General features: G+C 45.8%; 1 protein-coding gene across 6 annotated transcripts in view; it reads left to right on the top strand.

Annotated features, from left to right (window-relative positions):
• The first annotated feature begins 1,252 nt into the window (after positions 1 to 1,252).
• TEKT3 (tektin 3) overlaps positions 1,253 to 25,022 on the top strand; it is a 35,164-nt gene continuing 11,394 nt past the window's right edge. The window contains exons 1-4 of one of the 6 annotated variants that reach the window (XM_043528472.1): positions 15,030 to 15,083; positions 15,227 to 15,230; positions 20,007 to 20,617; positions 21,457 to 21,540. In XM_043528472.1, the coding sequence (XP_043384407.1) occupies positions 20,039 to 20,617; positions 21,457 to 21,540 (663 nt within the window). In that variant the 5' untranslated portion in view covers positions 15,030 to 15,083; positions 15,227 to 15,230; positions 20,007 to 20,038. Of the gene's footprint in view, positions 1,442 to 1,485; positions 1,737 to 7,177; positions 7,485 to 15,000; positions 15,084 to 15,226; positions 15,231 to 20,006; positions 20,618 to 21,456; positions 21,541 to 25,022 lie in introns of those variants that run through there. The other 5 variants (XM_043528474.1, XM_043528473.1, XM_043528471.1 and 2 more) reach the window with 5 other exon arrangements.

Here is a 25,022-nt window from a genome sequence, read left to right as displayed (position 1 = left end):
TTTGAAAATAAATAATAGTCATACGCTCTACACGTGTTTCAGGCGTGTGTATTAGTGACAGGCCAGCATGGGCCATTTATCCAAGACCTTCTAAATTCTGGGAGGTTCAGATAAATAGAACCATATCTCAATTGTTCGTGGTCTTGGTTACACCCAGATATGAGGCCTCTGGGGGAGGGCCTCCATGGAGCAAATCCAGCTAATGGTGGTGAAGACCTTCTTTGGGGGTGTCCTCATGGCCCCCCAGCCCCATCCAGCAGTGCACTCATGAGTGAGTGGTTATCATGTGCCCCCTAGTTTATAGAGAGGTATGTAAAAGATAGTTGGGTTCTGTTCCTGGTTCTGCCACTGAGCTGCTGTGTGACCTGGTGCAGATCAGTTTCCCTTTCCTTCTTCTCCTGCCCTTTGGCTGTCTTGTCTACTTAGATTGTAAGCTCTGTAGGGAAGGTGTCATTTCTCACTAAATGTCTGTACATCACTCAGCACAATGGGGGTCCCGATCCCAGGTCAGGTCAGGTCTCTAAGTGCTACTGTAATACAAATAATAATGACACAAAATGCACAGAGACATTCTACTAAAAATATCATTGCATTTATAACAATGTGCTCCCAAAATGTTCAGCAAGCCACGTTCTTTCAGGGGACCAGTGAAGAGACAAGGGGGGTTCTGTGCACGTGTGTGGAGCGAGAGAGTCATCGCTCTGTCATTAATGTTTAATACCATTGAGAATGCTGTTTAAGTTCCTATGGAAAGATCACCTTGGTCATGTGTATACTACTCAGTGCAATGGAAGCTGACAAATGAGGAGGGATATTTTCTTTTGTTTTTTAAAACAACTTCCATGGAGGGTTGTCTTTTATTATTTTGTTTTTTTCCAGACGTGCTTTGTGGGTACTTGCCATGACGGCACTCCACTCACCTCTGGGTGTTTGCAGAGGAGACAAAAGCTGAGATGTAGAAAGAACGATCCTTTGTTGTCCGGTAGCCTGAATGTGTTGGGGGGGAATACAACCCCTCCCCTCCCCCCGCAACCAAAACTTCTGCCAAGGTGAAAAAGATTTAACAATAACCAGTCATAACATAACAGTTCCTGGCTGCTCTGCCAAAATTCACTGCAAGCAAGTAAACTCCAAAATAAACACTGACCTAGCAAAAGACTGGCAGACTTCAAGATGGTCTTCAGAGTATGCTAATTACTTCCACATGTGGCTCAGAACTGATGAGAAGTAGATGCAGCCTGATGAAGCCATCAAGGCCCCAGTCCACCTAAGCACTCAAGCACATGTGTAACACAAATCCAGTGAGTAATCCCATGTCTCTGGAACAAAGCATTTAAGCATTTGCTTACTTGAAGCTCATGATCACAGGGTGGCTTGCCCTTGGAGAACCTGGGGCTAAGCCAGCCCTGCTTGCAAGGTGAGCCCACCTGAGAGGAATCAGGTAATTCAAATATAATAAAAGACAGCAGGATGCTGTAGGGAGGAGTGCCTGGGAAAAGACAAAACCAGGAAGCTCCTGGGGGTAGAAGGCCTGCTGGCAAGCCAGGGAATCCCAGGAAACAGGATGCTGTGTGGAGTTGGAACTGTCAAAAGACGCCATGTTTGATTTGGAGTTTTGTTTTTGACCCGCCTTGTTGTCAGCCTGATGAAGAGTGAAATAAAGAATTTGGGGCTGAGAAGGGGACTGGAAGCTGTGTGTTCCTAAAAGGGTGCTCCCTGGTGAAAGGGAACTAGAGGTGTGTGGTGGCGGCTATGGCACTACAATTGTGTGGAGTAAATGGGGCTGCTTGTGCTCTGAAGGTGAAGCATGTGCTTAAATGCTTTAAGGGGGAGACTTCCAAGAGAATATCAGGAAACTTCCCTTCCCCCAACTGTTGCATTTCACCAGTGCGTTCTGCTGGAATCCTCCTTTGGCAGACCTCCACCCCAGGAGACAAGGGGTTGCAAGGGAAAGCTAGTTGCAGGCTCAATTGTGACTTCACTACAATAGCTTCGTAGGAAATATCTAATATGAAGAAGGTCCCTAAGGTGCAATCCAATGGCATTGTGCCATGCTCTGGAAAGTTGGGACCTTTGGCTCTCCATGCCCTTTGTGATTCTGATGACCGATCTCTAAGGGTCTGATCCAGCTGCCAATGAATTCAATTGGAGTCATTTTATGGACTTTATTGGGATTTAGATCAGGCCATAAATATGATGTGGTTTAGCACATATATTCCTGATACTTATGGTCTGGAATCTAAGCCAAATGATACCTCCTGTCCCTGCTCATATGATTACAGTTCTTATAAAACCTAAATCTAGTTTATGCCATGGCTTTTTGCAGTGGTCTGGTTCCATATGAAGCCACATATGCAATATAATAATCTCATGCTTTAAATGACCTACTCTGTTAATATTCTCATTTCTTTCTATGCTGAAGTATAAACCTTTTATATGGCTATACACCCACAGATTTATGTGACTCCAAATGGTGACTTATTTTTATGTTTCTCTAGCTTTATGCCCTTGAAAACAGCATTACATTGTATTAACTTCTTGTGAACAGTCCATCTGCCAGTTTGATGCAGTTTGAGCACATCTTTCTTGCAACACTGGATACTTCAATCAGATAATCTAATTCCCAGAACAGGATCCAGACTTCATTGCTTTAAGCCTGTTGTAGTTTACAGAAGCTATAAGAAGACTTTGATTCAACTAATTTGTTTCTATTTTCTACTCCAACTAGAGTAGAGCTTATTGATGGTAAGATTTGACTTGTGGTCTCGAAATAGCATCAGACAGGGAAGAGTCTCTCATAGTAACAGATTGTGATTAAATATATCACAATGAGCAATAGTTTCTACTCAAATTATTTATTTAGTGGCTTTAAAAAAAAAGTCCTCGGAGAATTTTGAAATGTGTCCAGAGGATTTAGGAGCACAAATCCCACTGAAGGTCAATGGGGACTTTTTTTTTTTTAAAGAAAAGTACAATTCTTGACACATGTTGTGATCACAAAGTTAACTGCATCTTAACTATGTGAAAATGCAATACACTTGCCTTTGAGAGAAATGAGAGGCTGTGGTTTCATGACTCACGGGGAGAGGATGGATTTGAAATGATTTACTCATGTCACATTTGGGGTGTGTGGGGGGGGGGGTTTAAAACCTCAGTTGCATGCTACTAAGTTCCCAAGAGCAAACTATCTAATAATCTCCTCATTTTCAGAGGTGCTGAGCACCCACAACTCCATCTGAGTTCAATGGGACCTGCAGATGCTCAGCACCTTTTGAAGTTGATATCCTCGTGGGACCAGATTTCAAGAACTTGGCACCTTTAGAAGCATCTCCTTTGGGGCCATATTTTCCATGAGTGCTCAGCACCCAGCTCTGGTCACTTTATTCTGGTGTGTAAATGAGTGCTTGGCTTACGTGGATCCTGGACATAAACCAGGTGTCTCAGGGCAGGTCTACCCTAGATGCAGTACATCAGTGCAGCTGTGTCATAGAATCATAGAATATCAGGGTTGGAAGGGACCTCAGGAGGTCATCTACTCCAACCCCCTGCTCAAAGCAGGACCAATCCCCAACCAAATCATCCCAGCCAGGGCTTTGTCAAGCCTGACCTTAAAAACCCCTAAGGAAGGAGATTCTACCACCTCCCTAGGCAACACATTCCAGTGCTTCACCATCCTCCTAGTGAAAAAGTTTTTCCTAATATCCAGCCTAGACCTCCCCCACTGCAACTTGATACCATTACTCCTTGTTCTGTCATCTGCCACCACTGAGAACAGTCTAGATCCATCCTCTTTGGAACCCCCTTTCAGGTAGTTGAAAGCAGCTATCAAATCCCCCCTCATTCTTCTCTTCTGCAGACTAAATAATCCCAGTTCCCTCAGCCTCTCCTCATAACTCATGTGCTCCAGTCCCCTAATCATTTTTTGTTGCCCTTCGCTGGACTCTTTCCAATTTTTCCACATCCTTCTTGTAGTGTGGGGCCCAAAACTGGATATAGTACTCCAGATGAGGCCTCACCAGTGCCGAATAGAGGGGAATGATCCTGGCAATGCTCCTACTTATATAGCCCAAAATGCCATTAGCCTTCTTGGCAACAAGGGCACACTGTTGACCGTCATCCAGCTTCTCGTCCACTGTAACCCCTAGGTCCTTTTCTGCAGAACTGCTGCCTAGCAGCTCGGTCCCTAGTCTGTAGCAGTGCATGGGATTCTTCCATCCTAAGTGCAGGATTCTGCACTTGTCCTTGTTGAACCTCATCAGATTTCTTTTGGCCCAATCCTCCAATTTGTCTAGGTCCCTCTGTATCCTATCCCTACCTTCCAGCGGATCTACCACTCCTCCCAGTTTAGTGTCATCTGCAAACCTTCTGAGGATGCAATCCAAGCCATCTTTCAGCTCGTTAATGAAGATATTGAACAAAACTAGCCCCAGGACTGAACCTTGGGGAACTCCGCTTGATATCCGCTGCCAACTAGACATGGAGCCATTGATCCCTACCCGATGATCTAGCCAGCTTTCTATCCACCTTATAGTTCATTAATCTAGCCCATACTTCTTTAACTTGCTGGCAAGAATACTGTGGGAGACCGTATCAAAAGCTTTGCTAAAGTCAAGGAATAACACATCCACTGCTTTCCCCTCACCCACAGAGCCAGTTATTTCATCATAGAAGGCAATTAGGTTAGTCAGGCATGACTTGCCCTTGGTGAATCCATGCTGACTGTTCCTGATCACTTTCCTCTCCTCTAAGTGCTTCAGAATTGATTTCTTGAGGACCTGCTCCATGATTTTTCTAGGGTCTGAGGTGAGGCTGACTGGCCTGTAGTTCCCCAGATCCTCCTTTTTCCCTTTTTTAAAGATGGGCACTACATTAGCCTTTTTCCAGTCATCCGGGACCTCCCCCGATCGCCATGAGTTTTCAAAGATAATGGCTAATGGCTCTGCAATCACATCAGTCAACTCCTTTAGCACCCTCGGATGCAGTGCATCCGGCCCCATGGACTTGTGCTCATCCAGCTTTTCTAAATAGTCCTGAACCACTTCTTTCTTCACAGAGGGCTGGTCAGCTCCTCCCCATGCTGTGCTGCCCAGTGCAGTAGTCTGGGAGCTGATCTTGTTCGTGAAGACACAGGCAAAAAAAGCATTGAGTACATTAGTGACAGAGGATGTGGAAAAAGCTAGGTTGCCTCCCTCATTCAGTAAGGGGCCCACACTTACCTTGACCTTCTTCTTGTTGGTAACGTACCTGAAGAAACCCTTCTTGTTACTCTTAACATCCCTTGCTAGCTGCAACTCCAAGTGTGACTTGGCCTTCCTGATTTCACTCCTGCATGCCTGAGCAATATTTTTATACACCTCCCTGGTCATTTGTCCAATCTTCCACTTCTTGTAAGCTTCTTTTTTGTATTTTAAAATCAGCAAGGATTTCACTGTTAAGCCAAGGTGGTCACCTGTCATATTTACTATTATTTCTACACATCAGGATGGTTTGTTCCTGCAACTTCAATAAGGATTCTTTAAAATACAGCCAGCTCTCCTGGACTCCTTTCCCCTTCATGTTATTCTCCCAGGGGATCCTGCCCATCAGTTCCCTGAGGGAGTCAGTCTGCTTTTCTGAAGTCCAGGGTCCGTATTCTGCTGGTCTCCTTTCTTCCTTGTGTCAGGATCCTGAACTCGACCATCTCATGGTCACTGCCTCCCAGGTTCCCATGCACTTTTGCTTCCCCTTCTAATTCTTCCCGGTTTGTGAGCAGCAGGTCAAGAAGAGCTCTGCACCTAGCTGGTTCCTGCAGCACTTGCACCAGGAAATTGTCCCCTTCACTTTCCAAAAACTTCCTGGATTGTCTGTGCACTGCTGTATTGCTCTCCCAGCAGATATTGGGGTGATTGAAGTCCCCCATGAGAACCAGGGCCTGCGATCTAGTAACTTCTTTTAGTTGCTGGAAGAAAGCCTCGTCCACTTCATCCCCCTGGTCTGGTGGTCTATAGCAGACTCCCATCATGACATCACCCTTGTTGCTTACACTTTTAAACTTAATTCAGAGACTCTAGGGTTTTTCTGCAGTTTCATACTGGAGCTCTGAGCAGTCATACTGCTCTCTTACATACAATGCAACTCCCCCACCTTTTCTGCCCTGCCTGTCCTTCCTGAACAGTAAATATCCATCCATGATAGTCCTCCAGTCATGTGAGTTATCCCACCAAGTCTGTTATTCCAATCACATCATAATTCCTTGACTGTGCCAGGACTTCCAGTTCTCCCTGCTTGTTTCCCAGGCTTCTTGCATTTGTGTATAGGAACTTAAGATAACTCACTGATCGTCCTGCTTTCTCAGTATGAGGCAGGAGTCCTCCCTCTTGCGCTCTCCTGCTCGGGCTTCCTCCTGGAATCCCACTTCCCCACTTACCTCAGGGCTTTGGTCTCCTTCCCCCGGTGAACCTAGTTTAAAGCCCTCCTCACGAGGTTAGCCAGCCTGCTTGCAAAGATGCTCTTTCCTCTCTTTGTTAGGTGGAGCCTGTCTATGCCTAGCAATCCTTCTTCTTGGAACACCATCCAATGGTCAAAGATATCACTATATCTGGTGAAGCTGCTCTATGCTGACAGGACCGTAGTGAAGTTGTGGTGCTCAGAGGGATGTCCTTCTCACAGCCCGGAGCAACGTAAGTTAGAATGACTTAAGTGGTAGTGTAGACCTGCCTTTGCTGTGTAGTTGCTGAAGATCTTCTCTCCGGGGCTGGTTTGTGTGTGGACAAGCTTTACCGACTGAAGCTAAATGCCCACACAATGGGTCACAGTGATGTAACGAAATCAGTTTCTAAACCCATCCAATTAAATTGGTACAACCATCTCATGTGGACGAGGACTCAGCTATTAGACTGAGGCCTCAGTCATGGGCAGCATGGACCTGCTGCACCAGAAGCAGCTTTGGAGAGAAGGGGGGTTATGGCTGGAAGGGTGCAGCTTATGTTCCCCTTTGCGCCTGTCCCAGTGAGTGGGAGGAGAGAGCCGAGGCTCAGCCCATTCCTCTCCCCTCTGTCTACTCCCTGCCCACTGGCTGTAAGCAGGGGGGCAACTGAAGAGCAGTGGCTGTCCTCCACACCATACCTGGATCCAAGAGCTGGGTAGGTTGAACATGGGGATATTTCCCTGCTTTGCCAAGTAAGACTGTGAAAAATGAAGGGTGGGTGGGGGTAGCTCTCCTTTATGGACAGCCAGTTAGCTGTAAAATCCCTCTTGGTAGCTCTTCTCTGCTTGCTTTACCTGTAAAGGGTTAAAAAAAGTCCCCCAGGTAGAGAAAAGGACACCTGACCAACAGAGCCAATGGGAAGGCTAGCTTTTTAAAATTGGGAGGGAAGCTTTCCCTTTGTGTCTGTAGTTGCTCTCTCTGGGCTGAAGAGACAGGGCAGCAGGAATGCTATGTAAAGTTTGAACCAGATATGAAAATCATCAATCGTATCTAGAACTACTTCTAACAACTCAAATATGTAAGTAGATTAGGAATGTTTAGAAAGATGTGATTAGGTTTTTTTTTTTTTCTTTTTTAAGGCTTGTGGGCTCCTCTGTGCTTTTGTTTACTTGTAACCTTTAAGTTGAATCCCCAAGAAAGTTATGTTGGGTGCTTAATTTTTGGAATTGCTCTTCTAAAATATACCAAAAGCCTAAAATCCAGATGTATTTTCTTTCTTTTTGTTTTTAATAAAATTTACCTTTTTTTTTTTTAAGAACAGGATTTAGATTGTTGTGTCCTCGGAGGTTTGTGCCTATGCTGTTTGATTAGCTGCCGGCACAACTAATTTCCTTTTTCTTCTCAGCTCTTCCCCAGGGGTGGGGGTGAAAGGGCTTGAGGGTACCCTACAGGGAGGAATTCCCAAGTGCTCCTTCCTAGGTCAAAGGGTGGTTTTTTGTTTGTTTGGGGGTTTTTTGCATTTGGGGGGTGGTGGTAGCATTTACCAAGCTGAGGTCAGAGAAAAGCTGTGACCTTGGTAGTTTAATACAAGCCTGGAGTGGCAAGTATAAATTTTTAACATCCTTGTGGGCCCCCACCTTCTGTACTCAAAGTGCCAGAGTGGGGATTCAGCCTTGAGAAAGACTAAGGCACAATCTGGTTCTCAGGATTCACTCAGGCCTCTTTGAAACGAATGTGACTTTTGCCTGAGTAAGAACTGCAGCATTTGGCCCTCTGTGAACCACTCTTCTATCTACAGTGAGAGCAAAGTCCTATTTCTCTAAAGCTGAAAGTCACTCCTGTCCCTGCAGGAAAACAGATGGTTGGAGGGGGAGTAATATACATATAGTGAGATGATTACAATTCCAGAGCTGCAAAGACATCTGAGGCCATGAAGCAATCTACTTGAATGTGAACTTTGGCAAGGAACCCAGATTTCTGGAGAAACAATCACTCATGCAAAATAAAAACTCACATATACACACACCGCTAGATAGGGAATGAGAGAGACAAGGCGGCTGAGGTAATCTTTTATTGGACCAACTTCTGTTGGTGAAAGAAAAATGCTTTTGAGCTTACTCAGAACTCTTCTCAAGTCAGGGAAAAGTACTTGGAGGGTCACCGCTATATACAAGGTGGAACAGGTTGTTTTAGCATAAGTAGTTAATCTGTTCCACTATGTATCTAGCTGTGAGGCCGAGTACTTTTTTCAGACCAGAAGAGCTCTGTGTAAGCTCAAACTTCTGTCCCCAACGTAAGTTAGTCCTATAAAAGAGATTACCTCACCCACCTTGTCTCTCTCTCATCCCTACAACACTGCAAACACATAAGTAGCTACGAGACTGGAGCAAAATATTTGGCAGGGCTACTAGTGCCATTCAAGCAAGTGGAATATAGAAGATTTGATGTTCCCTCCTATTTAAGGGAATCGGGGTGGGAGGGGGAGGGGGAATAGTCACGTAACGTCTCACTAATAGAGCATTTCTGTTCATGGTTTTCTGTGTTTGGAATTTAAGGTCAGATGGGGACTGCATGTAGTGAAATTGCTGGGATCTAATGCTCTTTTGTCTTTCACCCTGTGTTGTCTTTGACACCTGTGAGAGGTGGGGGTCAGGTGCTAGCATCCTGATTTGGTAGCATTTTATCACTATTTTGCAGGGCCATAGATAACAAGGCTCAGTCTTTTTCTATTCTAAAAAGTGAATATGTAATAGTGGGACCTTCTCACTAGGTTTTTGTACATGTGCTGGGTGAGGTCTGCTTATGCCAGGGCAGAAATCAGTCTTTGGCTGCACTGGTAGTCAGAGTAACAAGTGGCAAACTTCTCAGCCATTAATTGTTAAGTTCCAGTTGGAGGCTAGATGCTGCTCTGTTATACCTCATGGATAGAATTGGTGTTGGAAAGATGTAACACAGGACATAACTGGAAGACAATAGCTTGTACAGGAGTAGCAGAGGGCAGAATTTGGCCTGCAGACGCTGAGAGATTCCAGGCTGAGTTTGCAAAGTTGGCAATCAGACAAACCATTTTACTGAGCTGGTTACATCTGGTATCTATTGAGGGACAAGAAACACTGGGCCTTGGGCTAGTGTGTGTGTGTTTGGTTTTTGTTTTTGTTTTTTTGTTTTTATATAAAGTGGGGGGAGGGCACATGGGTCCCTACAGCTGGCTGAAATTTTTTAGCCACCATCACTTTTGTGGCATTTTGATGAGGAATTCCTCACTTTTTGCCACAAAAAACAAAAAAAAACTTTCCATGGTTATCCTCTTACCTCATATCAATTGGTATCCAGATCTCACACCAAAGACGACATCCATAGCCAGTTCTGTAATAAACTAACTCCAGGTTTATTATCTAGGAAAAAGAAATGAGTTATTTATAGTTCCAAGCAAGCATGCAACACAAATGAGTTGTAAATTCTAAGAGTGACAGCGTTGTAGTGATCTGTCAATTCAAAACGTCACTCAGGGCAAACCCAGGGATAACCCCGGGGGAATCTCTCACTTCACTTTAGAGTTTCTGGCCCTGTGACTGTTCAAACAGCAAAGCGATGAAACATTCTCATGTGACCCTGCTTCCTTTTACATTTGGCCTTCCAGTCCATGGCTCGAGCTCCCTTGCATGTAGCATTTGCAAGGTACGATAGGGCCACGCACCAATCCTTTGTATTGTGACTTTTTTAATGGCTCATTTAATCTTTATAGCCTGCCTGAATGGGCGAGGGAGGCAATTCCCTTGCCTGGGTTCACAAGCTCAGAGCAAACATTTTTAAAGTTATCAAGCAAAACTTACATATCATCTTTTAGCATGGGATACAGACATTACAAGTGAGATTAATGCAACTTACAAGCATTTCATAGAGTCTAAACACAAAATACATTCTTATAAGACTTATACCTATTTTGAACAAAACTAACATACAGGTGAGCTCCTTTGGCTGTCATCTATGAGTTTGTTAGTTCTTTAGCTAATGCCTGTGGCCTTGGCCAGAGCTTACGCCTCCCACCCTCAGCACCCCATCTTTGACCCTAGTCAGTTCCAATTTTTCCCCTCTTGGCTCCTTACCTGTCTTTCACCTATTTAGGCTGTCTATTACATTAGCATCAGTATTACACACCCACTTGGATAAAACCAAAGCAACAATGCCATCCTCTCTCTTAAACTGATGTTTTGTTGGTAAAGATGGAAACTTTTCAATAGCAATCGTCATAGGGGCAGTGATTTTGTATTAGGCACACTGGGACTCAAGGACAAATTAATTACCCTCACTTTTTTTTTTTTATGTCACCTTGTTGCCTTGTGTCTCCGCTAGGCCCACAGTCATGCAGGGAGGTGTAAAATGGGGCACAAGCTGTCACCTGGAAGCAGAGGAACGGTGGCAGAACCGAGCTTCCAGGGATCTAATGGCTGCATCTCCTGGAGAAATGGCTACCAAACACTGAGTAACTGAGGAATGCAATAGAGACTAATATTTCTGGAGAGTTTTCTCTCTGGTGTGTAGCAATCAATGTCTCCTGAGCATGAGAAGACTCCAAGGAGGGGGAAAGCTGCCAAAACGACTCTGGGGTCCCAGAGCTCTGCTGATGGCACTGCAGGGAAACCCTACAGAGAGGCTTTCTGGAGAAAGGCTGAGTGAGGATTTGCCCTCTAGGTCCCCAGCCCAGTTCTGCATGCAACAAAGGCTTCAAGAGAGAAGCATGGTGCCAGACTACATGCATCTGGTATCTCATAGCTGGAAACAGCCAGACAGAGACTCAGCTGAGATAGAATCATAGACCTTAGTGGTCCCTTCTGACCTTATGATCGTCTAGTCCAACCTCCTGCACAACGCAGGCCACAGAATATAAACTGACAAAGCTCTAAGGAGTGGAATGGAGCTATGCTGGTTTACAACAGTGGAATCCATTGGAGCTATGCTCTTCCAGATGGGGAGGAGACAAATTCCATTGTTCTCCCAGCAATCCTTGAGTCAGGGGGACATTGACTCATGGAGCTAGTTACTGCAAACACTGGCATTCTTGTGTATCAAGGCCTTTTATAATGCTTGTAAAAAGAGCAGGTGAGATGCATGTTGAAGTGATTTTTAAGTTGACAGGGCCCCATGATGGAAATGGAGCAAGACTGAGAATCTAGGCACAATCCTCGCTACCCCAAGCCAGGATCAGACTCCCCAGTACAGCAAGGTATTAAGAAAGTGCCTAACTCCAAGCATGTCAGCCCTAGGCTTATTCCTGTGCTCAAAGTCAGACAAGTGCATAAGTACTTGCTGAACTAGGGCTTAGAGCAGTGGTACTCAATACATGGCCTGTGGGCCATTGGTGGCCCATCTATCACACAGCTAAGGCCCAGCTATGTGCTAAAGGCTGCTGGGCCTGTGGGCTGCCCCACTATCTGGCGCAGCAGGGTCCAGGGCCCTGGCTGCCCTGCCCCACAAGGTGGGGTCCGGGCTTGGGGCTGCCCTGCCCTGCTGCCCAGCCCTGCGCTGCAGCGTCTAGACTCAGGGCTTTGCTGCCCTGCTGCTTGACCCCGCCCAGCAGGGTCCGGGGTGGAGGCTGCCTCGCGGTGGGATCAGGGGTGTAGGGGCTGCCCCACAGACCCACACCTGGAGTCTGCTCCTGGCCCCACTCTGTGGAGGGGTCTGTGGGTGGGCCAGAGCATTGGGCATAGGGGTCTGTAGGGTGATTTCAGTGGGGGGGGGGCACTGTGGTTGTCAACCTGCAGCCCACAATGATAAATAGGTTCAGAACCACTGCTCTAACTACACTGACATAAGCCCTATGCCTCTCATGGAGGTGGAGTTATTATGTTGGTGTAGTAGGACACTTACACTGGAGGGAGTAAGGCTGCAGTGTAGACAGTGACATAGTTTGACACAAGCTGCTTTATGTGGACCTAACTTTGTAGTGTGGAACAAGCCCTTGTCTACATGCAAAAATCGCACTAGTTTAAATTAAATTGGTTTTTAATCTAGTTTAGTTAAATGGGTGCAAACCTCTATGCAGACACTCTTATTTCAATTTAGCCTAAATTGATTCCTAATTCAGTTAAACTGAAATAAGCCTGATTTAAACTGAAGTAAGTGTCCACACAGCCTTTTGCACCTGCTTGACTAAACTGGTTTAATATCACACCTTAAGCGACACTTGTGTACATTTCTTGTGCAGGCAAGCTCCGTGCGTGCACTAAGTGTGATAGATGTATGACTATATGAGTGTGGAGGTTTGAAAGATGTATGCACGTGCATAGGGTGTGTAGCTGTGATCAATATGTGCAAAATCAGAGAAAACTGGAAAACAGCAAAAAAGAAGAAATGAGCTGAATAAATCAACCATTTAAACAGAGAGACCAGGTGGGTGAAATAATGTGTTTTACTGGCCCAACTTCTGTTGGTGAGAGAGAGAAGTTTTCAAGCTACACAGAGCTCTCCTTCAAGTCTGGGGAAAACACTCAGATGGTGTGTCACAACTAAATACAAGGTGGAACAGACTCTTTAGCATAAGTAGTATAGTCAACACATATTCTCAGAGCCAATTCAAGGTGAAGTGGCCCGTTAACACCTCTCCAGTCATAAAACGAAAGAGGGGGGGTTAGTAGATTGTTGTAATAATCCATATATCCAGTGTCTTTATTAAGACCATGATTTTAGTTTTAGCAAAGTTAAGAATTTAAGCTCCCAGGCTTGTCTTTTGACGCTGTTGTGCAGGATGAAGACTGAGAGGACAGATATGGGGTGATTGATTTGTGAAAAGTGTTCACCCACAGGTGATATGATGCTTTTTGTATTTTATCATTTTTCGGTGTGAATTAATTTGAGAGGATAGTGTTTGTCCTGTTTCACCCACATAGCTGTTATTGTTCCACTTTGCACTTAGTTGTGACAGCCTGAATATTTTTCCTAGACCTGTAGAAGAGCTCTGTGTAGCTCAAAAGCTTGTCACCAATAGAAGTTGGTCCAATAAAAGATATTACATCATCCACCTTGTCTCTCTAATATCCTGGGACCAACATGGCTACAACAACACTGCAAACAATCATTTAATCTGACATTCATCCGCATTGCCCATCAGAGTGCAAATAGTTTACCTGAAGCAATAAACTAAAATAAATCTAATTCCTCCTCCCTGCTGTAGCGTATAGACCAGAGGTGGGCAAACTATGGCTCGGGGGCCACATCCGGCCCACGGGACCCTCCTGCCCCGGGAGGCTTGCCCCTGGCCCCTCCCCTGCTGTCCCCCCTTCCTGACAGCCTCACCTCGCTCTGCCACCGGTGCAACGCTGACCCGGTCTCTGTGCTGCGTGGTGGTGGCGGTGGGGTGGCCCGGCTCCAGCCGGGCGGCGCAGTTGTAGTGCCACCAGCACTCCGGGCAGCGCGGTTAGGGGGCAGAGAGCGGGGTTGGGGGGGTGTTGGATAGAGGGCAGGGGAGTTCGGGGTGGTGGTCAGAGGGTGGGGGTATGGATAGGGGTTAGGGCAGGAACAGATGGTTGAATGGGGGCAGGGATCCGGGGGGGGCAGTCAGGAAGGAGTGGGGGTTGGATGGAGTGGCAGGGGGCAGTCAGGGGCAGTCAGGGGACAGGGAGAAGGGGTGCTTGGATGGGGCAGTCAGGAATGAGAGGAAGGGTGGGATGGGGTGGTCAGGGAGCAAGGGGGGTGGATGGGGCAGGGGCCCCGGAGGGGCAGTCAGAAAGGAGAAAAGGGGTTGGATGGGGGGGTGGTGGGAAGTTAGGGGCGAGGGGTCCAGGGGCAGTCAGGGAGAAGGGGTGGTTGGCTGGGGCAGGGGTCCCGGGGGGGGCAGTCAGGAATGAGAGGAGGGGTTGGATGGGGAGGAGGGGGGCAGTTAGAGGTGGGGGTCAGGGAGCAGGGGTGGTTGGCTGGGGCAGGGGTCCCGGGGGGGCCATCAAGGAATGGGGGGGTTGGATGGGGCAGGAGTCCTGGAGCGGGGGACGGATAGGAGGTGGGACACGGGCCACAACCCCCTTCCCTAACCAGCTCTCCATATAATTTCCAAAACCCGATGCAGCCCTTAGTCCAAAAAGTTTGCCCGCCCCTGCTATAGACTATGTTAAATAGAAATTAAATTAGGCTTTGACCTGAAGTTAGCTTAAGTGTAGTGAAGTATGTGAAATTGAGCTTGCTGGTGTGAGCAGAAGTCAGAGGTAAGATGGGAAAATAGAAGTTAGCAAGGACCTGCCCCAAGGTTATGCTGTGGCTGTGTTTTGCTTGTAAGTGGTTTCAGCAGGATTTTTAATGAGTGCTTTTAAGAACTGTGACTGTTTTGTTCAAATGCTAGCTACACTGATAGCAGGGAAGGACGAGGTGTCTTGCCAGGGCTGTACAGTGATGCTCCCCGGTGCTCCCACTAGCTCCCCAGCCCCAAGTTCAAGGAGATCCCCAGGCCAGCCGGGCCTCCTGAAGAGAATTTGGTTACTAAGCATCTTGTGAGTCCTTAGCAACGCTCCCCCCTCCTCGCTCCCTCCCCTTCCATCCCCTCTTGGCCAATGGGTGGGGCTGGGATGGTGTGTGTCACAAAGAAGGGGGTGGGCATAGAAGCCGGGGGAGGGAGATGCTGCTGAGCACTTAGTGAGCTGCAAGCAGCCTGTGGATGCAGAAGGCTCCCTCCCTCCTCAGCAGCAGCCAGGTGAGTGTCTGCTCCTCCCACTGCCATCCAGGAGCCCCCCTAGCCAGTGGCTGCAAGGGGGCTTGGGAAGACAGTGAGGAGGGAGCACCTGGCAGGGGCTGCTGGGGACCTACAAACAGAAAGGGACCCACCAAGCACCAGAGCAGCACAGGGGGCAGGAACCCAACCCGCCCCCCCCCCCCCGTGTCACTGCCAAGCCTGCATGAGCTTCAAGGGGGATAGGGAAGGGGAGGCAATAATGTAGTGGGGAGGGAGTCAGGGGAATTTAGATTGGCCACTCACCCAAAATCTCCCTTCCCCATAACGAAATCTGTGTGTGTGAAGTGGGGGACAAGGAGATACTGTTATGGTCCTATAGACAAGCTAGTGGTGGGAGTGGAATCCAGGGAAACTTATCCCCCCAACCCAAGAAAGTACTCTGCACCCCATGTATGTGTTTGGAGGGCTGATGGGGTGCAGCCATTTACCTTTGTGTGCGTGTGGGCGGGGGGTAGATGGGTTAGTAGTTTTAGGGAGTGGGTTATACAGGGATGTGGGAAGGAATTTACTTTTAGTAGGGGAGCCAGGGAAACATAGCTCTCTTCATTCCCCAAACCATCTCTTTCCCTTCTCTCTAAATGTGTGTGTCAGCAGGGGAAGGACAAGCATTTATTAGGAGAGGAAAGCCATAGAAATTGTCCTCCAGACTCCAGAACTATTTGTTTCCAAGGTCTAAATATGTGCAGTGGGGACAGGGAGAATCCATATTAGGGGGACAACACAGTGGCAATAATTGATTAGTGGGAGTTGGCCATGGAATTTAATCCTAGCCCTGCCAAAACAGCCAGCTCAAAGGGCCACATTTTGAAAAGTTTTTGCTAATTTGGGGTTTCCAGGTTGAGACACCTTGGTCCTGAATCTTCAGAGATACTGAGCACCCACAGCTTCTGTTGATCTCAACTCAGCAGCACCTCTGGAGATCAGGTGCTAGAGGTCTTAGGTTGAGCATCCACACACCAAGGCAGCCGAAAGGGGTGGGCACTTAAGTTTAATAATTTCACAGATGCAGGGAACGTACTCATCTCATGTACCTCCTCTTACTCATCTCTCTCTTTTTCTGTGGTTTGTATTAGCATTTGCTAAGTTTCCTGCTATTTATTATTGCTATTAATAACACTTCACACTTCTCAAGCACTGTTCACTGAGCACGTCAAAGCACTCTCATAGAAGCTAGAGATGGAAAAGACTTATTAAGTCACCTAGTCGTGCTTTCCAGACATTTGAAAACATGTACAGCATTTCCTGGATCTATAGCAGCTTCCAGACCTGCATGTGGCTTCCTGCCTTCCTCTTCCAGCCCAAATGTTCTGTTCCCAACTCTGAAGTTTAATAGTTTCCTGGCCTCAGAGAATGTCCTTTTCTCCTTCCATGACCTCACTAGTTTTCATTGGTTGGCATGATCATTTGCAGTATTATGTTCCTTATCATTTATATTAGGAATCGTTCATTAGTAATAATAATACTTTGCTCTGCTAAAGCAACATTTGTTTGAGCACCCCAAAGATGAGTTATAGATGTTTATTATTGGTTAGTATAGCAGCAGCCTAGACTTTCATGTGGCTTTCCTTCCATGTTGCCTGATTCTGATCTCACACTTTTTACATCTGCATAATTTCACTTGGCCAGATCCTCAGCTGGTTTAAAATCATCATAGCTCCATTGAAATCAAAGGGCTAGAAGAGGGTCTGGTCCAGTGAATTCAATGGTGTTACTCCTGATGTAAAATAGTGTATGTTGGATCTGAATCAGGTCTGTAAGCTATCTATTTGGTGGCACTCAGTAGCCCCTATTTTGACCCCCTCACTTCTCTATATTTTTTTTTCTGATGTGCATTGTCATTTGCTAAATATTTTAAGACATTATATTTTTCTTAGTCTGCTGCTTCAAGCATGTTGTGTGCCTCCTTTCTAGTCCCTTCTAGGAATGTCAGTTATAAATCATCAGGATTTATTGGTTTTGCTCCTGGGAAGGAACAGGTTTTCTTCCGTTGTTACTGAGGTGACTAAAACTCAAGAAACCCTCCCTCCACAGAGGTTTAGAACTTTAAATATAAACCAGTCTCTCTCATGGGGAAATTGGCCAGCGTAGGTGTAGTGGAACAATTATACTGCTATAGCTATGCCAGTATAACTCCCTGTCTGGACAGTTGATTCTGAAATAGAAGTGACATTATTCTGGTATGACTCCACTTTTTAAGGAGTAAAATCATTTCCCCGTGTGGACAAACCCTCCATTGTGGTGCATTGTTAAATAGCTACTAATCTCCACTCTCTAGAGATGGCTCCACTTCATTGATGGGTAGATCTGTATAGTGTGTGTGTGTGTGGCTTGCACATAGGGCTATTCACTTTGTACAGTGGTTTAGGATCCATATGGATAATAGGCATTGTATCAGTGCAGGATCATTAGAATGAAAATACAGCTACACCACATCTCTTTTCCTCTTTGGTCCTGACTCAGAAAAACACCTCAGTAGGTGCTTATATCTATCCCTGTTCAGGAAAGCACTTAAGCACATGCTTAACATGAAGTAAGTGCTTAAGTCCCATTGACTTCAATAGGATTTAAGTGCATGCTTCAGGCTAAGCACCATTCCTGAGCAGGGACCCTTTCCTGAATCAGGACCTTTACTGTTTAGGCCTGGTATACTCCTAAAAATGAGATCGACTTAGCCATGTTGTTCAGGCCTGTGAAAAATGGCGCCTGTTGAGCAGCATAGTTAGGTTGACCTACCCCCGTGTAGACGCAGCTAGGTCAAAAGAAGGATTCTTCCATCAACCTAGCTACCGCCTTCTGTTGCTGTAGGAAGTGTCTGTGCCGCGGCACTGCAGTGGCGTAGCTGCAGCATTGTAGCTGTGCCCCTGTAGCAGCTGTAGTGAAGACGTACCCTTGGACTATAAATCCCTTAGGACAGCGACTGTCCATTTGTTCCGTGTTTGTACAGCACCTCCCACAAGGGGCCGTTACAGGGCTCCTAGGAGTTACCCAATACAAGTACATCAAAAAATAAACGTATTGATGTTTGTACAATATGAATATTGGAACAGGTTTAATATGTGAAGGGTTTTTATTTAACTGTAAGGAAGAAATTTTGGAGAACACATTTTCTATCTTGAATTCCTACGAATACTGTAGCTTTGTTGAGTCCATCATCTTCCTGCAGACCGTTGCTCCAACTACTGGAGCTGCCACTATCTCTCTAGGGCAGCCAAAAATCCCTTTTATTTAAACCAGCAATCAACTCTTGTAACCATAAGAGAATGCCCTATCAGCACAACATACCCCTCAGTGTGTTTGTGAATGGATTATGGGTATTGTATACAAGTAAATATTTACCTTTCGAGTGCCATGAGTTTTGTATTACTGACACACAATTAGCTAATGACCTCAAAGTGAAAAGAACAATAGCAAACACAGTACAGTATGCAGTTACTTGAAACAAAATTCCCCCTCTCCCTTCCTTCCCCCCCCCCCCCCCCGGAAAACCCTCCTGTGGGGTCATTCACTCCAGGGTGACAGTGAGGGAAAGTTTATTGAAATGACTTTTGAAGTGTAACAATGGTTAAGAGTGAAAAGTCTGACCTTCAGGTAATTATTCTTTTTTCTCTTTTCAAGAATATTTATTCTACGTTGGTGACTTTGACATCAAATTTTCTCTCCTTGCAAGTCAAAAAAAGATGTTTGCTTGCCTTGCTCCACCTTAGCAACACTGCATTTAGGTTCTGAAAGTGGAGCTTATGTTCTTTCTGCTTGGTATATTGTTGCTCATTATTGCAGATGTTGAAACTAGGAGTTACGTGCAGTTTCTGCCCTGTACACCCTAGGCAGATATGAGGAAGAGACTGCTTCTACTGAAAACCAAATGTGTGGGTTTGTCCCTATGGTCCCAATCCTGCAAACACTTATGTGCATGCTTAATTTAAAGTATCTGAGTAGCCCTATTGATTTTAATGGGGTTACTCAGATAAGTAAAATAAAACACATTGTTTCCTTGGCTCCCCAGTCTGTATCTGTATCCTCCAGTTGTCTCCTCTCTTATAATTAAATTGTAAGTTCTTTGGGGATGGGACTGTCCTTTTGTTCTGTGTTTTGTACAACTCCCAGCACAACGGGTCCTGGTCCCATGACTGCGGCTCCTAGATACCAGGGCAATAATAATATGTAAGGGTTTGCAGAATCAGGACCTATTGATGATAAATGAGGCAGAATGAAATACAGCTCTTGCTTCTGCACTTCCGTTAACTCTGCATTATGGACAGTAGTAAAGATTTGGGAGTGTGTAATGCCATCAGTTTTTAAGCCGAACTTTCTATTCTCCTCAGTAGGGTGTTCTGCTTAAAAAGTCATGGCACAATATGGCCTTTGCTTCAATTCAATAAGTGACATTGAGCAGTAACTAAGTACTTGTCTACACTTCAGATGCTGTGTTGCTGTAGCGCTTCAGTGTAAACACTACCTACGCCAGTGGAAGCAGTTTTCTTATCAGAGTAGGTAATCCACTTCCCGAAGAGGTGATAGCTAGGCTGATGGAAGAATTCTTCTCCTGACCTAGCACTATCTACACTGGGGGTTAAGTTGGCTTAACTACATCGCTCAGGGGGGTGGATTTTTCACACCCCTGAGTGGCGTAGCTGGTTCAAGCTAACTTTTTGCTGTAGACCAGACCTAGGAAATTTCAATCCTCCTGTATCCAAATATATGGAGCACTGTGAGATAGGGCTTTGCTTTTGAGAGTTTTAGGCCTGTCTTTTTGCTACTCAACTATTGTACACGTTAGTGTTTTTATTATGAGTTGCATGTGTTTATGGAAGAGGTGTTGTTACGTCTAAGTGGGACTTTGCTAAATGAGATCATTCTCTGTTGTCTTTTTGTGTTTGTTTTATGCAGGAAGTAAAAGCGAATAGCAGTTTTCCATCATGGAGCTTGTAGGCTCTACTTTAACGGCAACTTATGCCCACCCAAGACCAACACCAACTAACTTCCTACCAGCTATCAGCACCATGGCATCGAGCTATAAGAACCGTTTCCCTCACTACTCTTTGACCCATAGCTTGAGCCTTCCATGGCGACCCAGCACTTATTATAAAGTAGCAGCCATCACTCCTACTTTGGCTCCCTTCTCCAAAAGCTCCCAAGGGCTAACCCAAAGCAAGATGCTTCCCTTTGTTTCCAATAGAACAGCGCTTTTCACCAGGTATACCCCTGATGACTGGTATAGATCCAACCTGACCAATTACAAAGAGTCAGAGACATCCCGGCACAGCGCAGAGAGGCTAAGAGTGGACACATCCCGCATGATCCAGGACAAAGATCAGCAAACAAGGAAAACCCAAACAGACACTACCAAAAATCTGGGAGAACGGGTCAATGATATAGCATTTTGGAAATCAGAGCTCAACCACGAGATAGATGAAATGATTGGGGAGACCAATGCTCTTACAGACATGAAGAAACGATTGGAAAGGGCCTTGGCTGAAACAGAAGGTCCTCTCCAGGTAAGTATCAGTTTCATTGATAAATGCTGTGTTGTATTATAGCCTATCAGTTCCCCATCTGCAGCCATTCAAATGTCTAATTAAGTTTCATTTGAGCTCCGTTATGGCTGAATGTCTTTTATTAAGAGGCCCTTAGCCAAGCTGGAGATAAACAAAGCCCTTGACATCTGATACATTTCCTATCCAATGCCTGTTGCGCACTTAGGAACAGTATTTACTTAACTAAATATTTTCTCATGCGCTACATCAAAAATCCTAATTAAGGTCACAATTTACCATGTTTTATTGCAAGGCTCAGATCAGGCTAAATTCATCTCTGAGTTCAACTGGTGCTACACTGTATTTTCCACTGAATGCATCCAATGAAGTGAGCTGTAGCTCACGAAAGCTTATGCTCAAATAAATTTGTTAGTCTCTAAGGTGCCACAAGTACTCCTTTTCTTTTTGCGAATACAGACTAACACGGCTGCTACTCTGAAAAGGGATGTATGTGCTCCTTTATGTTTTGATCACTTGGATATTTTAGCTTGGCTGTTTATTATCAGTAACACACCAGCATATGGCAAATAGTTACTTTTGTATTGAATGGCTTGCATGTCTTAAAAGATGACCCTTCTCCACATATGACATTTTCTCATGACACCCCAGAGAAGATATGTTCCAAAGGAAAAATTCCCATTCTAAGTGCAAAGATTTACTGCCACTACTGAATATTGCAGTGTGATAAACATCTAGCTTTGAACAGCATGAATGTTAAGCAATTGGAACTTTTCCAGAGTTCTCTGGTGTAACTTTATTGGTCATCTTATAGTTGACAGCTATATTTATTTACCAAACAGGTAGCCCAAGAGTGCTTACTTCATCGAGAGAAGAGGATGGGAATCGACCTAGTCCATGATGATGTGGAAAAACAGCTGTTGACAGTAAGTTTATGTAACAGCCTAACTAGGGAATGGAGCACTTAACTGCAAAGACAGCTCCATGCTGACCAACAGTACCCAGTGTTGTACTTTAACACATGACCTATGTCCTCATAATTTCTCCTTATACTTACTAGGTCCAGATCTTGTCCCCAAGATCCACTCATGGAGGGGACCCGCTCCATGCAGTCATCGGCCTTCCCATATGGAATGGTGGGGTTCAGCTGCCTCTGCAGCACCATCTACCCTTTCCTCCAACTCCACGGAGGAGATCCACTCAGGGGCTGGGCTGGGAAACACATCAGCTCTCTGCAGAGCTGATGTAAGAAGGAGTGAAAGTAACTTAAGGGACTTACCGGTACACAGGGCCGGGGTCCTGAGTGGGGCGGGGCTCAACCAGAAGGGGTGGTGCCTCAACCGGAAGAGGCAGGGTCTTTAAATATCCGGGGCTTTTATATCACTGCTGGAGCCCTGGGGTTCCCTGCCGCCGCCGCTACCCCAGGGCTCCGGCAGCGGGGCTCTCGCGGCAATTTCAGGGGCCAGGGCTCTTTTAAATCACCGGCCTGAGGAAGCTGCCCCTGCAGGTATGGTCAACTGTGTACTGGCTCTTGCCGGTATGCCATACCATACGGTGCCAGCTTACTTTCACCTCTGGATGTAAGGAAAGAGGATTCAGCCTGAGGCCCATTCCTTGATGATGATCCTCCTTTAAGGGGCCGCGCGGGGCCAGCCACTTCCAGAGAGAATCTCTGGTAATGTGGCTGTACTAGCAAGGCAAGGGGCAACTGGCAGTGCAGTGCCAGCTTAGAGGAATGGAGCCTCTGTGTGGATAGTCTGACCTCCCACAGAGTGCTGGGGATCTTCCAGGTTTCGGGGCAGGCATCAAGGCGCATTCCAGCACAAATGACAATAGGACAGCTCCTTTCCTGAAGGTTTTATCGTGGGAGGGGCTGATCCAGCAGCACTAACTACCTGTTAAGCGAAGCATAAAACATACTAACTAAAATCAATAAACTCACATTGGCTGCAGCTGCAGTAGGCTTTAGATCAGGCTTGCTCTATCCTATCTCTCTTCTTACACACCCCTCTATCCATCCATCCATCCTGTTGTACAATTTCTGAGCACCTTCAGCGCTAACACTGAGTCACCAAAACATTTAACCAACCATTTTAATTCAGATATCTGATGAGGTTGGATGACAAGGCTTCTTTATGTTGGCCCCCACCCACTCATAATATTACATTTAACATACCAAGTCAGTTACACAAGACATTTTCCTTCAGATAACAGAACAGAGACTAAATACATCATAAAGAGGAAACTCTAACTATCAGTCTGATAAGGAGGGTAGAAGGTACTCCACTAAGAACTGCTGTAGTCAAGGTTGCAGATTAGTTCCTGTTGTAACCCACTTGCTCTAGTACTCAAAGACTTTCATCTTTGGGGTTGAAATCTTCCAGGGCTGGTCTCTACCTGCAAGTGGAACTTCTTTAGAAAGCTTGCGCATTTGTCCCCCACTGTCCATTAAATAAAGAAGCCAGGACCCAGCACAAAGAGAAGGTCGGTCTGTCTGTCATAGGAAAAGTGGGTAATCGGCTTCTGGAGAGACACATGAGGTAGCTGCACCATGACATACTGTAGGAGGTCCAATGTAGTATAGTTGTAGCCATGTCAGTCCTAAGATATTAGAGAGAGATGTCTGTCTCTCTTGGCTTATACTTAGATTGTAAACCCCTTGGGGCAGAAACCATCTTGTTGTTCAGTGTTTGTACAGCACCTAGCACAATGGGGTCCTGTACTAGGGCTCCTAGGTGCTACTGCAATACAAATAATGGAAATTCTTTCTAACTTATGCTATTGCCTTTAACTCGGTGAAAGGAGAAGAGGGGCCTTTGTTGCCAACTCTTGTGATTTTGCAGGAGGCTCACAATATTTGCTATGTTTCTGAAAGCCCCAGCACCTAGAGGCAGGTGATTAGGTTTGAATCTAAAATTTCATCGTTTTTCAAAACAAGTTCTGAGCCCTCATGGTAATGGAGGAAAGCTGGAAAACATGAGCCAACTGTGCATCTCAAGCCTCAGAACCCAGAAGATAATAATAAAAAGAACTGAATCTCGATTTTTTTAATACAAGCTCATGACTTTTGGGGACCTGACTCATGTGAAAAAAAATTCTCTCAATGAGCAGTTCACTCACAGTACCTGAGGCTGCAGTTTCAGTTTCATGAGGCCTCTGCAATCGCTCCCTATTTCACTGAACTTTTGGATTAGGATTCCATCTTCATTGCAATTGTTGTCGTTTGATTTTTACACCACAAATATAATATAAAGGAACCCAGTGGGGTGCACATAATTATGTTTAATAAACATCCATCAACATACAAAGCCTAGCAGTACACATACACTGCTGCTCTGGCAGGGTGCTGGTGGCTTCTGAAACACAGAGAGCACCACTAAAGGTGTTACAAACTATTTAAAGAGCTACTTCCCAATTCCAATGCATTATAAGGGGACACAGCTATTCAGTGGTTACATTTTCAATGTGATACTCTCTGTTAGGAATGTGTTGTTTCCTTATGATGAAGGCATTCCCTAGATACAGTATGTCCAGGGGTGACTCCAGGTACCAGCGAACCAAGCAGGTGCCTGGGGCAGCAAATGTAAAGGGGCGGCAGGACGTCAGGCTTTGGGGAGGCAATCCACCCGCGGCGGCGGGAATTCGGTGGCCGCTCCGTCACAATGCGTTTCGCACTCGGCAGCAATTTGGTGGCAGGGACACGACTCTTCTTCCGTCGCCAGCGGCAATTCGGCGGCCGCACCATCACTCTGCTTTCTTGTTCGGCAGGCAGGATTCCACCTCCCTGTTCAGCGGCAAGTTTTTTGGGTTTTTTTGCCCCTTGGGGCAGCAAAAACGCTGGAGCCAGCCCTGAGTATGTCTGTGTATTACTTGCCTATATAAGTTGACATTCACTGAGGAACAAGTGACCAAGTGGCTTGTGACTTCAAAGAAAATACCTTTTTGATTTCAGACTATGAATAGCTATGTATCATTGTGGCATGTTCAGCTAGAAACATGGGAGCGTGCTTCTGTCATCGTAGAATTAGCTGTCCCTGCCATGTGGTAGGGAGGTACATAATAAATGCCTTGCACCCAAGTACAATGATGAAAATTAGATCAGTTGCCAAAGACAGCAAGTAGGGTACAGTGGTTGGAAATCCATGGGACTAATGTGAAATTCAAACCCCAGTGTGTAGAGGGTGATCAGATGAACGGTCGGCCTGAGTAAACTCATGTAAATTAAAAGGGGAAGCATTGGGTGACATTCTATCTAGGCCTTGCCTTCATTAGGGTATACTCCAGACTAGCGGGCAGGATGCTGAGTGTAACTTGTCAACACTGACCGCAATTCCGTGCTCAGCATCATATTAGCTAGTCTGACTCCTCAGGGTCATGTTTTAACACAACTGTAATGAAGACAAGCCCA

The sequence above is a fragment of the Chelonia mydas genome, chromosome 14, assembly GCF_015237465.2.
Source record: "Chelonia mydas isolate rCheMyd1 chromosome 14, rCheMyd1.pri.v2, whole genome shotgun sequence".
NCBI classification, from domain to species: domain Eukaryota; kingdom Metazoa; phylum Chordata; order Testudines; family Cheloniidae; genus Chelonia; species Chelonia mydas.
The sequence above is the reverse complement of the archived record's forward strand: the minus strand, read 5'-3'. Positions and strand labels throughout refer to the sequence as shown.